Source organism: Anas acuta, chromosome 1 (genome assembly GCF_963932015.1).
Source record: "Anas acuta chromosome 1, bAnaAcu1.1, whole genome shotgun sequence".
NCBI classification, from domain to species: Eukaryota; Metazoa; Chordata; class Aves; order Anseriformes; family Anatidae; genus Anas; species Anas acuta.
The window spans coordinates 163,414,362-163,430,689 of record NC_088979.1 but is presented as its reverse complement, the minus strand read 5'-3'; the positions used below and the strand labels follow the sequence as shown (position 1 = coordinate 163,430,689).

The 16,328-nt window shown below is 41.5% G+C and overlaps 1 protein-coding gene across 2 annotated transcripts in view; it reads right to left on the bottom strand.

The window, feature by feature from the left end:
* Window positions 1-8,280: 8,280 nt before the first annotated feature.
* The window catches only part of PPP1R12A (protein phosphatase 1 regulatory subunit 12A), a 124,860-nt gene continuing 116,812 nt past the window's right edge, over window positions 8,281-16,328 (bottom strand). Inside the window, exons 25-26 of one of the 2 annotated variants that reach the window (XM_068669106.1) lie at window positions 15,284-15,445; window positions 8,281-10,436 (exon numbers count right to left, since the gene is read on the bottom strand). In XM_068669106.1, the coding sequence (XP_068525207.1) occupies window positions 15,311-15,445 (135 nt within the window). In that variant the 3' untranslated portion in view covers window positions 8,281-10,436; window positions 15,284-15,310. The remainder of the gene's footprint in view (window positions 10,437-15,283; window positions 15,446-16,328) is intronic. The other variant, XM_068669107.1, reaches the window with a different exon arrangement.

The window sequence follows — 16,328 nt, the reverse complement described above, 5'->3', positions numbered from 1 at the left end:
TAAGAACATTTTCTGCCACAGTTCACAATCACTGCTTCTCGCGTTCTGCTCTGTATGCTTTTCCTGCCTTACAGGAAAAAAAGACCTATGGCTCTGTTTATCCTGCTGCTCCTTTCTATTTGTGATGAAGTTCAGTCAGCATAGCTTTGAAATAGTTTATTGAGCAACCACGCTACCTCTTTTTCACTGTCGAAATAGGTACTCTCTAGGGCCAGATCTGAATGGTGAACTGAGTGCATATGCCCTAGAGCAACTTGCTGAGGAGTGGGATGGAAAACAGACATGGAGTCAGAATGTTACACGGTGAGGTATAAGGTGGAGGAAAACCAACGCTGACAAATCTTACAGAGCCTGGGGAAGAAGGGGGAAAAGGGTGAACGCCATTAGGCAGGCTAGGAATATGCTTTGGGACCAGTTTGCAAAAGGCATGGAAAAACTCCAAAACCCTGGCAGCGAACCAGTAGGGCCAGGATATAGGATATGAGCATGATACAAAAGAAGCACATAGAGGAGACGGTCTTTCCATTCTGGCTCCACTTTCATGTTCCCTGTGAAGGAACCTAAAGAGGTTCTCACAGAACGCTTCATTATGGAGGATCTGTCAAAATTAAAGTACTGAAAATAAATAACACAATTTGATAAAGTGAAAAATCACAAATTGGCAAGCTGAGGGGTGGTGACAAAGCAGTACATGGAATTCAGGATTGGAATACATGGACAAACCTGAAGTGATTTAGGTTGGGAAGAATGTTCTAAGGTGCCATCTGAGCACGTACCGTCTTGGTGCTCAGGGACACGGTCTAGTGGGTGACATTGGTGGTAGGGTGATGGTTGGACCTGATGATTTTGGAGGTCTTTTCCAACCTTAATGGTTCTATGATCTAGACATACCTGAGCAGCACTGACTCTGTCAAAACAAAATGTTCCCCCAGAGTGCCCATGCTCCCTCACAGTGTGAATATAAGGGAGGCAGTGGGTTTGGCTGCATGCTGGCTTATTAGTCCAGCTTCTACACTTGTGCTTCAGGGAACAAACAGAGGTGCTGAAGTATCCTTGCAGTCCTCTGCAGGAGAGACCATGCAGTCTTCTGGACATGAGCTACCCTTAGCTGCTTTCTGCAGTGTGTGCCTGTGCACGTTGTGCTCTGCACTGCTCAGGGAGCCAGCTGGGCTGCCACCCATACAGAGGGGCCGCCTGGTCACAAAGCTGTTGTGCCACCTCAGATTATATCTGTCACCCTGGCAATTCAGTGCTGGCTTACTTAGCCGTATGACCAAAATAATATCACGGGTTTACATTACAGTTAAGATAACCTTAAGTTATCTGAATAACACCACCTTTGTTGCTTTTTGTGTTACGTTTGATACGTTTCCAGACTGGATGTCAACATCTGATGACCTCCATTAGTGCTTAATGGAAAACTCTTTGTACACTAAGAAGCTTTTACCTGTGCTGAAGGACTATCAGCACCAGCAGAGCCCATTCCCTCCTCTTAAAAGACTGCAAGCTGTGAACAGACTTGTCTCTATACAGCTGATGCTCAGGGTAGGTTTAAAGCATTGGTCAACAGATTCTGGTCCCTGACAAATATAATTCAGTTCCTGTCTTTCTGTTTCCCCAGATGTAAGCATGCAGATGAATAATTAGAAACCAAATCCAGTGGTGACTGGGCTGCTGTCTGTCCGTGTCTGCTAGTTACACTTCAAAACCCTCTGGGGATTTTTCTTTTTCCATTTTTTCAATAAACAGCCCTCTAGCTCTTACAAATTGTTTTGATCCTTTAAAGGGCCAATACAAAGCCAGTAAAAATGAAGTAGGTCTCCAGGCTGTCCCGTGTCCCTCTGGCAAACCTGTTCCACAGCTTCATCCTAATCCACCCCATGCAGGACAGGGCTCAGTCATGCCGGGGGGCTCAGAGCCATGTCCCCCAAGGCATGCGGTTAGGATGGACTGACCAACCTCTGGGGGACCACTGGGAAACTGGGTGTTCACTGGGGTGCATGCAGAATTTAGTGCCATGGCTTTTTACAGTGCTTTGTTTGAGCTAGCTGTTTGTTTGGTGATTACTTTTCTCTTACACCACAGTATTTCTAGGACCCGGGGTTTTTCATACAACGGGCCATAAAGAAGTTGCCTTGTAGAAGGAATCAGGCAGATATTTCAGGAATTCAGTACTGGTTATTAGTAGCAATCATCTGGAAGTGTCCAAAACAAACACAAACAGCAATCAATCTATGGCCGTGACATATCAGTGAGTGTAAGCAGAGGAGGGGGAGCAGTGAAAAGAGTTCAGAGTCTTGCTAAGAAAGCAAACGAAATACAAAGGGAGAGAACAGCTTAAACAAGATAAAAATGAAATTTGCTTTCTATTGTTAAAATTATGATGGTATTTTACCAAACTTTGTTCAGTGATACCTGTCTGTGCTATAAACAGCTAGCATGAAAGCTTGGGGCTGAACATCAAAACTTATGTGCCTATATCATAACCATTTTATATAAACCAGAGTGGGCAATGCTTAAAAGCGAGTTTTGAGTTTTGTTCATAATATACATTCTTTGCTATTTCAAGGTGAAAATTGTTAAGGCGTTTAAGCAAGTTTCAAATATGTATTGAAAAGAAGTTTTAAGTTAAAAAATTAGTTGGAAGAAGACAAGCTACATACTTTGTCCTGCCTGCAAGCAAGTCCACAGCCAATGCTATTTGTAAATTTTCCCCAAAGCAGCCACATTTCAATGGAACAAGTGTAAGACTTTTAACTGCTTTCAACCTGAATCTGTTTAGAGGTACAAAGAATAGGAACAAAGCCTATGAAAAATAGTGCTGACTCCTGAGGAGGGCAGTAACTGGATTAAACAGGAACAGGTGACTTGTATGGTGCTTGGTTTATGGTAGGAGCACTCCCTTGGGTCAGAGAGAAACTGGAGTAGGTGGGAACTAAATGGCATGGTAGAGGCATTCCTCATTCCTCCTGAGTAAAGATTAGATTATCAGGGGAAAAAAGATCCTGTGGTCAGGAAAGATTAATGGCATCTCTGAAACCATTAGGGATGTGTGCTTGTGAGAGGCTCGGGATAAGGAGGTGCAAGAAAAGGGGGAAGGGGTGGCAGGTAGCAGGGGTGGAGGGAGAGGACACCAAGTGTTGAGGCTGCAGAAGTTGTGGTCAGCAGAGAAGTTGATGGAAGATACCACGGTGGAACTATCAGCAAGAGAAGAAGTAACCCATGGTCAACTCTGAAGAGTGAGTGAAACAACAGGGAAGCAGCAAATGAGTAGAAAATGCAAGGACCAAGCAGAAGGGTGGGAGACAGCCTGGCTGGGCAGAAATTGGCAGTGACTACAAGAACTGAGGAGTGCTGGGAGCTGAATGCCCCAGGAGGGTCCCGGAGACCTGGGTGGCGTACAGGAGCGGCTGAGGAGGCTGACAGCCGAGATGAGAAGATGGAGTCAGTTTTCTCCAGAAGCTGTGGCATGTCGGTAAGCTTGTAGGGACTTGTTAGTAAAACATGAAGGGAGTTCTTACGCTGGATGTCTGTGTGTAGCAATGCTGAGTGCCACTCCCCAGAAACTGTGGAAATTCAGAGTGCTTAAGGTCTTCAGGGCAGTGGCTTCTTGGATCTTTCGGTTATTGCGGCTATCACCCTGAACTACAAATAATGTAGCTCAAAGCTCTCCCCAGCACACAGAAAAGGTATAAATGGTGGCTTGGAAATAGGGGCAGAACCCTGCCAACGCAGGGCTGAGGAGAAAAGGTGGAGGAGACTGGAGAATAATGTTAAAAGGAAAGTGAGCAGTGGTTGTGATATAGTATATGTGTTTGCAAAGTAATGATCAGGGAGGAGAGACTGAGGCAAAGGAAAAGGAGACTAGAGAGATATTGCAGTGTACACAGTGCTCTGGTTACAAAGCAAAGCCTGTAAGCAACACACTTGCATGGTGGTCACACTGTAATGGGGTTGGGCAAGGAGTTAATCTGCATTTGGCATTTCAGCCAAGTTCAGTGCTGCTATAAAACACAGGCTTGCCAACACCTGATACAAAGGATTTTTTTTTCCTTTTTAAAAATTTGCCTTCCCCCCCTCGTCACTGGGCTCTAGCTGAGCCTTCCTGGGGTGCTTTGCACGTGCTGGCTCCCTGGCCACAGGGCTGCTGGCACAGCGCAGGGCACCGGTGCCAGTGCCAATGCCTGTGCCAATGCCAACACCAGTATCGAGAGGCTCCAGCAGGACCATGCTAGCCAAATCTGTTCTCCCAGGCTCACCGGCCTGCCCTGAGGGGACAGTTTCAGCCCAGCAGGCTGGCCGAGAGCTCTCTGCACCGTTCATTTTTTTTGGTACGCGGTGCTCGGAGGCCTCGCTGTGCTCAGCCTCCCTTCACGCCTCAATTAACTCGAGATTTCTGCTCCTCGCCCCGCTCCCTGCCTCAGCCCAGCTCCGGCTCGGCTCGCACAGAGGCAGAAGGACCTGGAGGGGCTGCCCCAAGCAACAACAAGAGCGGGCAGTCCTGGAAACCCCCCTGCCAAACGCCTCCAGGGCGCCCGAGGGCCTGGGCCGGGCCCGGATCGCCCCTGACAGGGCAGCGGGGGCCCGGCTGCCGCGGCCCCCGGGTGCCGCCTGCTGGCTGCCGGCACGGCCCGGCCCGGGGATATAAAACGGGAGCGGATCGCTCCTCGGCGGTGCAGGGGGGAGAAACAAGCGGCAGAAGCAGGCTGGCACGGAGCTCCGGCAGCTGTAGGAAGGGGTGGCTGCGGCTGAGTTAGCGGGCAGCCCGCACGGCGTGAAGCAGCACCCGTGGCTGCAGGTTTGGTGGGAGGAAAGACTTTCGTATCCTGCCGCTTGCCATAAAAACCTGAGGGGTGAGCTGACGACAGCTGGAGAACCGCGATAAGAGCAGTTCGTGCAAATGTGGATTTTTTTATTTTTTGTTTTTTTTTAAACCATTTCACTTTTCCATTAAATCTTGTGTCTGGGCAGCGAGTACGCTGTGTCCCCACACATGTATTTTGTGTACCTTTTCCCTAGACGTGTATTTAGTGCCAGCTGGCAGGATGAAGCTCCTTTCCCTTGGAAGCCTCAGGGTGCAGGGCTGGGTGAGCCCCCCAGAAAGCAGCAGCTTGACTTTAGCTGTAACGTAGCAACACCGAGTCAGGCCTGTCCTTATTGAGGCTGAGATGCTGCCTGAAAACAAGGGTACCTGATGTAGACACTCACACAGGCAACGGGGCTGGCTCCCCTGTGTGCTTTGGTAGGGGAGGGCTGGGGCTGGCATAGCCACCCACGGGGCCGGGGTCTCTGGGGTCCAGAGATGCTCCAGCTCAAGGCCAGAGGTCTGCAACCACTTCTCACTGTATGGTTTGCTCCAGGGGCCATTCTGCCCAGCTCATCTCCCCGCTCAAAGGACACCGTGTACTGCAACAGGTGGAGCTCCCGAAGACAGTTCCAAGGGTTCTTCTCTCCCCCCCCTTATTTTTTTCTTTCTGTTTTTTCCCCTTTGTTATAAAGGCTGGAAGGACCACACTGGAAGATGAATTGTGCTGCCCTGGCTAACTACTTCTGCTAAGCTTTAATAGGCTTGCGAAACAGATGGGTAGAACCCAACCAAGGAGGGTGAAATAATTAGGGTTGGAATGCGGGGCTTTTGTCCCTGCCATCATTATCCCTGGGCCAGATCAGAAACATTAGACATCCAACAGGTGATGTTTTCAGACGAAAAAACGAACAGTTCCTCCTTTCTCTAAAGGCTACATACTTTTGCTATCTAATCAGTAATACAGACCAGGGAGGTGCTGACAAAAGTAAGAATAGCTGATGACTTCATCGGTGTGGCAGCAGCTCTCCCTTTAAAGCGTCAGCAATTCATTGTGGGTTTTTGAAGCTCTTTTTTTTTTTTTTTTTTTTTTTGGGGGGGGGGGGGGCAGTATTAATTCTGTCTTCCATGCAGAAATCTGCAGTCACCTTTGGGACTGGTACATTCTTTAAGTCTATGCTGAGGCAGAGCACTGTCACTGGAGCAGGGTACTTGCTGTTACTGTCTAACAAACCCCAACTGCTGCTCTTGCACTCAAAACAAATGTAAAGCAAATACTTTTTTCCCTTGTTATTAGTGGCTTCGACCTAAGAACCCAAGGAAGCTGAATCACCATAGCTAAATGTTAACAATGTGTACATAATCATGCAGAGTAACAACTTCTGAAAAACTTCAGCAAATTGTCTCCTCTATCCCCGGCAGACAGACTGGCTATTCCTACATGGGGAAAAAATGTAATTTCACAGAGATGATTATCAGGACTGCGAGAATACTGTCCTAAGATTTAAAGCCCTGTATAGGTTTGCTGTTGTTCTTTGTTTTGTTTTGTAGATTTAGAACAATCCTGTGGCAACAATTCTGTAAGCTTCTGGAGTTTTCTATTTAAGAACTCCTGGGCAGCCTGTGCTGGAAATTCTACAGAAGAAGCTGCAGTAGAAATGGAGGATTAAGGTACTTCATAAGCCACTGAAATAATAAACAATTGCAAAATTTAAGGAAAAGAATAAATTGAAAAAAAAAAACACCAACAAAAAAAAAAAACATGGGAAAGCAACCCTCTACAAGGCAACTACAATTCTTTCTTTACCTTCTTTAAAATTAGGTTCCACAACTTACATAAAGTTCATATAGTTGTGTAGTTTTTCAAACTGTATGTTACCCAGTGATTCTGTCTGGCATTTTGCTGTGACAGTCTTCAGGATTGTAGCTGGAAATTAAATTTTATCTATAAAACATTAACCTATCAGCTGCACAGTTGAAGTGTCAAAATTATCTACTGACCACACTGCATCATGTGAAGTTGAAGCTACCACTAAAAGGGGAAAAAACCTCTCAGTGTCACTGAAAGTGGAGCTGCCCTCACCTCCCATATGCACCGCTCAACTTCTGACATGGTGATGCCTTACAGCACCTGGCATTGTGCTGTAGTTCCTCCTTGCTACCTGCTCCTCTTTAGCACTAGAGATCTCCCGTCTACCATCTTACTCATCTTTTTGGTGCCTTTGCTCTTGAATATGAACCTCACTGTTAAGTCCGATAGCAGAGATAGGAGTCATCTCATGTGGAGCCCATTTCTGTAAGATCCTGACACAGGTATCTTCAGCTCCTCAGGAGCATATTTTTCTCTCTTCTACAAGATGACCTGTATGTATTTACATTTTCTAGAAAGGAGAGAACACTTGCTCTAAGACAAGACCACCAAACAAACAGTGGCTTACAACTATTGAAGAGGGAAGATAAATATCCATTGTTTTAATGCTCATCTAAGCACAAAACAAAGTTTAGCAGAGAGAGTAACACCAAGACTCTCATGTTTTGTATTTGGTGCTCAACAAACAAATGCACCAATCTACACAGAAAGAGCTTCTCAGACACATTTAGCAGAAGTCTGGAAGTGGTGTATGGTAGGAACTGGGAAGGTCCAGATTGTTCATGATGAGGGAGATGCAGTGGGTAAAAACACAGTTCCATCTCCAGAGCCTCTTATTCTAGGGAACTGCTAGCATTTGGACCCTCCCTGCACCCAGGCTGCTTCCCAACGTGTGCTTACCCCTCCTCTCAGGGTGACAGCTTTGCTACCAGCTGGGGGTGGTTCTGTACATTCCCATTTTCTCTTCCTCTTCAGCACCAGCTACTTATATGCTGCCATCTGTTCTTGGTGTAAACTGTGGCACTTAAAGATCCCTTTCCACACTGGGACAAGTCCCCTGAAAATGTAAGCTGCTGTTTGGAATTACCATTTAAGCCATTAGTTATTTAAGCAAGCTTGCCAGTCAGCAGCCAGTTTCTTATACGCAAATCATTGCCTAAATAATAAAGTAGTCCCCTGCTACCATTTTGCTTCTGTGGTAGCTTGATTTTTTGGGGGTGCGTTTGGTCTGCAACACAGTCAGTACAGTATGATGGTGACACAAGTTTAGCAGTTGCTTTGCGAGATTCAGATAGCAATATGTAAAAAATGGTTCTCAGATTCTGCACACATACAGGTTTATGTAAAACATAGAAACATTTGTCCAAGTTGTTACAGATTGCATAAATATGGCATTTTTACTGTTGCATTTACAGATGTGCATGTACAACGATGTGCAAATAATCACAATTCGATTACAATCTTCGAAACGTACTTGAACTTGGCATCCAAGTAGCGCAATGAATGAAAAATGCCCACCGAAGAATTTAAATAGCAAACTTATAACATGGTTTAAATTCATAACAAATTTCAACGACTTCTCAGTAAAACTTTCACACATTTAAAATAGTTTGTATTCATTTTATTTGTATATGTCAAAATACATTTTTTTTTTCCAAAATAGTGGGTTTTGCAACTAGTTTCATGCAGATACAAGGTCTGCTCAGTACTACCAATAAAATCAATATAGCACAGTAGCCATTCATTTTTTAGATATAAAGAATAAATAACCTAAATATAAAACACTAAAATATTAGAAACACTTATTTAATCATTCACAGGCACCCAAACTTTACCAAATATAACCCAGAATATGCCTAACTGTCTTGTAACAGAACTCAATACGTTGCAGCCATTCAAACTGTTCAATTCTTTGCTTATTTTACGTTAGCATACGACAATGGAAGTTCCCTATGGTTCAGACCCACCTCTCATACAGATCAATTACAATAAGATATCTCAAACTATCTGTGTACCTTTAAAATCAAGAATCCTGAGCTTGGTAGTAAGAGCATAACCTTACATCTTCAAAAAACCAATCAACAGAGAGAGGACATCATGTCTTCCTTACCAAAACATATCCCACCCCCATAAAACTACCCTCCCCCCCAAGTAGGCAGTAGAACACAATGACCTTTTTAAATGAAGGGGTACAAATTCACATTTAATATAGTATACAATATAATCAATAATACAATAGCTACTACAAGCTTTACAATGTACAATTTGTTTTAATGGCTGATCTGTTCAGTGGTTTTAGGCAATAAACTATGTGCCAATAGGATGTCGTATTTTGAATGGTTTAGTGAAAATATAAAAGCTGTTTCTAACAAAAGCGATCTTCACTTAAGTACTTTTTTTTGTTTTTAAAGGCCACTGAAATGTATAAAATGGTCTGACATGATGGTGTTATCAAATTAGATGCCTTCTCACATGGCAACAACAGTGCATATAAACATTAATGTGAGTGTAATGGGTTATGTTTTTCAAATGATTTAGTAACATTACTTTGGCTAGCACAACAGTTTTGGACAGCACTCAGATAAATACAGGTATGTGAAATGTAGTGAAGCAGTTATATTTATGCAATTTTTATTATGGTGAACACTATCAAATGAAAAAAAAATGGGAAGAAAAAGATAATAAAGTATTTTATATAGTTTAGACCTTTTGTAAAGATAGGGCTCCATACAATGTACAATGTCTAAATTCTTTATACCATAAAAATTAATGAACTTTGTTAAACACACTATTCTGGAGTAGCCTAATTTGCATTAACAGACATTTGCAATAGGGAAATATATTCAAGCATGCCACGTGGTGGTCTGAAAAATCAAACCAGTACACATTTATATATACAGCATCACTCAGTACCTGCTCAAATGAATGTGACGATTACAGGATCTAACATCTTTCACTACAAACTTTTTTTTTTTTAAAGTGACCAATAAAGGCAGAAAACAGGACTCTTAAAATAATTCTAGTTTCAACTGACTTTTAAAGCATTTTGTATAGGAAATAAATGCATATTGCACAAACAGTGAAAGCAAATGTTCCACCAAGCATCTCTGTTCCAGGTGGTTGGACAATACAACTCTAGGTAGCTACACAGTTATGTAATTTAAAAGGGTGTGTGGTCTCTGCAAATGGTAAAGCTGTGAAAACACTGTACAAGAAAATCTGGTACATGAATAATTAGAAGGGAAAAAAAATCCAAACTTAAGATTTAAAGAAAAACTGAGTATAGAAAAAAACCTGGGAATTGTGGCACAACAAAAACATTATTGAGTAACTGTCTTCTGTGAGAGCTGAAAGCTTTTGTTGATGTAAAAGTGTTTATGTACAACTAAGGCTTACTGGTTAAATATCTGAGGCGTATCTGGCCTTGAACACTTTCCTTATTATGCTGTAGCTGTAAACAGGATTTCTCAGTCATTTTATCTTCTCAGCAGCTGCATTTTAACAGAAACAATGATCTTGATACAAAAAACACACAGGTAAGAGGGCGTTTTGGCAGGATATCTGAAAATGACAGTCTCCAAGGGATCTTCCCACACTTCCAGTGACTGCCATACTATGGTCCACTGGAGTTACTAGTGATGTGCAATACCGTTATTTGCTGCTGTAGTAAACCCTTTATTTTGAAAGTTTGCTTATAACTCTGATCAAGGCCCCATTTTCATCTTTTAGCCTCTGGTTGTCTGCCTTCAGGTCTGGTAGCATCTATCAAAAATGAAACACAATGGTTATTTGCAATTATACACTAAGTAAAAGCAACAAGACTAGACAAGCACTAGGGATAAAAATCTTTATTTAGTTGAGGTATTTTGGCAGTTACTGTCCCCTTTTGTATCAGCAGTTCAGAAATTTCTCACCTTTTAGCATGATACAGTTAGGAGCTCTAGATTAGGATTTTCATTTGCTTGGTCTAGATACATTAAAACCAAGTGGTGCAGATGAGCAGCCTCTCCACAAAAGCATTTACAGTAGCATAAGGAAAGCAATTAAATGCTCCAGATTTCAGTGCAGAACAAAAAATGTTAATTACTGACAATTTAAAGAGGCTTGTCTATACTGCACTTGCGCGGTTTCAAAACAACATGCTGTGGCTAATTAAATCTACCACTGTGCTCTTGGATGATTTCATCCTGATCAGATACAGCGTGATTCAGCTTATTAACGCATTGCCTTTATCTTCCAATCACTGCCAAACTTGTGTTCAAGCGCACATCCTATAATTTGAGATCACATCCCTGAATAGCATGGCTCACACAAGATCAGATATTGAAACACCAGGCTGCATACTCGGGCACACAAGTTAGAAGATGGCAAGTTAAGTTTGCCACAGGAGATGGGTGACACACAAGCACAAAAGCTGGAAGGCAGAAGCCAAGTGAGGTGAGAGTTGGACAGGATCAGACAGGAAAGGAGGACAAGTCAGTGCACAGAGGCTTGTACTGGTAGAACATAACTTGTCAGAGAAGCTAGAGGTAATTTCAGAAATTCTCAGTATCTCTGTTCACACACTGATAACAAGCCACCTATAAAACTCATAGCTGCATTATGTGTATGGTTTCGAGCAGCACATTCACACATGAGCTATCAGCCTATTCTTGCAGTGTGGTTATTCAGTAACCTCAGGTCCAAGAGCATACAAGAGGTCTAAGTCCAACTGATGACCTATGTAACAACGGCTACAGAATTGTTCATGATGAAATTTCCTTGTCACTAGTTTTGTTTTTGTTTTATCCAAACAAAATTACACCTTTGACTCTGTGATATTCAGGACATTATTATGGAATAGAAGGAACTGTGAAGTTTTAAAATGTGGGGTTAATTAACCATGTGTTACGCTAGAGGCTTCCTTTACACGTCTCCAAAGGATTCCTCAGATACTCACAGAGTGGAACATGATGGTGCACTAGGGATAACTGAGGCTATAGGATATTTAGTTTCTTTAACTGCAAATACCAGAGTATGTGAAATGAAGATTATAGGATAACATAAGAGGGAAAACGATGGTCTCCACAGAATAATTTTGCTAACCTGGATTCCTACTCTATCTACTCACTGGAGTGGCTTAGGGCAAATCACCTAAACCGAGCTCTTCACAAGGAATCAAAGCACTTTAATTCTACAGCTTCCATTACAGTCAAGAGAAAGCTGTGCTTTGAACATAAAGTGCTGTAAAACACTGATTACTTTCAAAAACCACGTCAACATGTTTGAACTTGAGCAACACGAGTAATCATTTGCCATTTTTCAAACGTTATCTGTGCTTTCTACACTGTTAAATAGCCCATTATCACCACTTCTTATCACGTATATGCTATGAAGAGACATTAATTTATTTTTTGAAAAACTCACAGTGCAATGCGAAAAATCACACACACACACAAAAACCCTGAGAGTAAGAGGAAATAATTTTGTGTTCTGTGAGTTTGGACAGTTAAATTAATGCTGCTATCGACTCAGTGAAATAGTGCCTTCAAGAGGAAAAAAGCAAAAAGCTGTTCTATTATCCAAGGCAATTCTAATATATACACATAGAGGGATCAAATGATTTGCACATTTTTCATTCTGACGCCTTGATTCTGTGATCTCAGGTCAGTGTCTCATCTTGACAGTGGAGAGGGTCTATTAGGAAAAGGAGGACAAGAACCAACCTGGAGACTCCATCTAACCACCATACAGTGGGTTGAGATACGTATGCTATTGGTCATATGCAGGTAACAGGCAGGTGCGCCATGCATTTGCGCATGCACCTGTAATATTAGGATAAGCCTACGGTTGTTCTGATGTGTATATGCAAACAATGAAATAACCATTTGTTTGGTAAAAGCAACCAACACCTTTCTTTCCTACTTTTCATTCTGTTACAGACTTCATACCAAAGATCCTGGGTGGAACCACAAAGCATTCATCTAGCTATGCACAAGGAAGCAAAGGAGTCTGACTTTGTTCTTGTTAATTGTGTATTTCTACAAGCGTCACCTTGTATGCCTTCCAGTGAAATCTCAAAGCAACTCCAGTTATTTCACAGTCCTCTTTCAACTTAGTGACTAGGGAGCTACAGTCAATAATACGTAATACAAACAGGCAGACACAGAAATTGATATATTTTCTGGTGAGCGATTTTAACAAAAAAAACCACTGTTCAAATTTAGAGCTTTAACATAATCCAGTACCATTACATGCCTGCAAATCTCTGTAGATTTTAATCCTGATTAAACTGATAGGTAGAATAAATATTAAGAAAATATTTTCTCCCTTGTTATGAGTCTGCTGAAGAATAGGGGAAGTCTGGCAGAAGACAAAAGGATTTGTAAGTAATAGGAGACTTATCAGAAAGCATAAGTTCAAGTAACATAAAATACTTATACTTCCCATCTATACTAATCCTGTACATATAAATCCACATACTAAGCCCAGCCAAAGACATTATGCAATTTTCTTGGAGCAGTGCATTCCTATGGTACTCAGACTTCTTGTGAGGTGGTACCACATGCCTTTCATGTGCAGAGGCAGAAGAAAAAGCTTTTCATGGAATTCACTAAAATTACAATCACATACTTTGTAATTCAAATTTGCTTTTCACTAAATTGAGTAGCTTGCCTTGATGAGATTCTTGAATAAGATTACAAGTGCACTATCTGTATTGTATTATATTACTTATAAGTATTATACATAATAATACTCAAAATAATTATAATACTACTTTATAATACTAATTATTATATTACTTTTGCCTATCTTTATTATATAACTAGATACTAACTTCGCGGTACTGTAGCTGATCAAATAATTTTTCAATAATCACCTGATCTATGGAGCCAACTCAGTAGTAATGACTGTGTTTGCTGGAGGATTTAAGAGTCTGTACCTATAAAACAGCTTTGTAAATTAGTATTAGAGAAAGCTCACGAGCTGTTAAGGTACCTGTTCAGATTAATCAGGCACACTGCTGTGGTTAAGCTACAATTGTAATGTCAAGCCTCGCTGCTATATTTCCATTGCTTGTCTTTTGCTAGCCCAGATCCTCAAGCTCCACAATGATCTGCCTTTGAAAAATTCCCCTACAAAAAGGAATGCCAAATAGCTTAACATCCTGAAATGGCTTAACATAGTTAAAGGAATGCCAGTACGAAAAAAAGAAGATGGTATGGGTGTGTGGCTGAGGACAGCAGTCACTAGGTTAAGCTCGGTTGTGTTGGAAACCCATGCTTAGCTGAAGCTGCTGTAAGACAAGCTGCCCCAAAGGAACAGCTCTCCCTTTCTCCTGCAGCAATATGCTCCTGCTGCTTTCTGTGTGTTAGCTTGAGCAACACAGCCACGCTGGGGTGAGATGGATCAAGTCATAAAACTGATAAAGGGATTTCTTTTCAGCCAGGTCATTGAGTGGACTTGATTCACTCAGCAAGGGTTAACACAAGGGAATGCTCAGGAATGCAGGGCCTGGACCAAGAACAACCTTTCTATCTGCATCCTATTGTTAGGTGAACTTCAGGAAGACATAAAGCCAAAGGATAAACTTGCTATTTATTTCATACCTCTTAGTGGGGAAAACCTGAGATCTGACTCTGAGCAGAATGAAAAAAAGTGTATGCTCATCTCCTTGCTTCTAAGAGAGAAGGGGGGTAAGCAAAAGGAAGCAGGTTAGCATGAGCCACCGTGCAGAATAAAAAAATATTTTATTTTCATCAACAGATCTTAAAAGCTCACTGAAACGTCCACCCCATGCAGTTGTTATGTAAGAGGTGGAAGAAAGGCCAATAGATTTGGTCAATCTGACAGTCTAGGCAGGGTATTTTTGTGTCTGTGTTTGTGTCGTCCTTGCATGATAAGATTTTGGTCCACGACTGGAATGCCTACATACACAGCAACATAACTCAGTAACCTTTGACTTAGTGCTAAAATTGGGTATTTTAAGCTTAGTCTGGATAAAAATACGGATTGTCCAGAACTTCACAGCAAGTTAGTATAGAAAATATCAATTGACTTGAAAGTCTGGTATGTTCTAACAGACGACACCTTTGGTCCCCTCTAAACACTACATCAGATAAATTTAAGAAACTAAGTTGTTAATGCAAGTGTTCAGAAATGCACAGTACTGCAACTGTTTCTCAAACTTTCTTTAGTTCTGACCAGATTTGTATCAGTTCTTCGCATTTTAATTTTACTGCAGTAAGAAAAGGTCACTTCTTAATTTCAATTTATTGGAAAACCAAAGGCAAATCTATCAATTTGAGCATTTACTCAAACATCAAAACAGGGGAGTGACTTTGGTTTATCCTAGTGTGAACTCAACTCCTTTCAAATTGTTGCCAGGGTTTTAACATGTGAAAGGTCTCTCAAAATCCTTGCCAACTTAGCTTCAAGTGAAAAACGACAAGCTTCAGTGCTAGTATTGGCAATACCACACCATAACAACGTATCTATGACATCTCTATTCGATACACTGGACACCATGCTTTAGCCACACTTCCATAACCGAGCAGTAAGTCAGTTTTGAACACACAAGTGTTAATAGTAAAACTCTGCTCAAGCACAAACTTATTGTCAACACCTGCCTGGCTACACAAAGGAGAAGGAAGGAATTACAAGTCCACAGAACGCAGTTGCCTACAGGACCCTGACAGTTTGGCAATCACACGGATCAAGGCCCTATTCTCAGTCACCAGTCGCTCATTTATGTGTTTCAAAGACTGAATCTGCTTTATTTGTTGCAGGTTCTGCAGGAATCAAAGAAATAGGAGTGAAAATGGAAAAAAAAAAACAAAAACAAAAACACATATATTATGTTGAAAAGAACTAGAGATGAACAGAATTGAAAGAAAACTTAGAAGAGACAGTCTTGTTTAAAGTAGATAAATTGTTTTGAAAATAAAGTATCAAGCAAGTGGCACATTCCTGAAAAGCAATCTAAGAACCAGCAGTGATTAGCCACAGCTTTCCAAAACAGTTCAGAATACATTAACAATTAGAGTTATTCCTGGAATTCTTTACTTAACATCCCAATTGCACAAACTAAATCTCCTATTCAAAAGTCAGTAAATAATGATACGTTTAACATATACTTGTGCATGAGAGTGCAGCAAATGTCAGGAAGAGTATTAATCTTTAATTCAAAACCTTCACATATTGCATATTGAAAGTAAGCTTTTGACAAAGGCAAGATGTAAGCTTTTGAAAAAGGCCAACCATCCCTAACAGAAATTTACAGGTTGGTGACAGAAACACATATCCTGTCTTCCACTTTTAGAAATAATTATTTTCTTATGCCACAATTAGCTTTCTACATATTTCACTTCTAAAGACCTCTCCCCTCACAGAAACTCAGACACTGTGTTCCCCTCCTTACAGGAAACTACCTTGGCTTGAATCCAAGGGAGCTACAGACATTGTGGTTGCCTTCTGTTTACCACTGCTGGTCAGTCTCAACTGTATCAACAAACCTTACTGCAAGTATTTTAATGAAAAGGATTTGGAAGTTAATGCAGTTTTCAAGCACCAGAGGGAGCTCAAAAATGAGCTTTAAAGGAAACTTATTAATCACTGACAGCTATCAGATGTCAAAACAGTGGTGCTGCTTTAAAATTATGGGGTACAAAAATG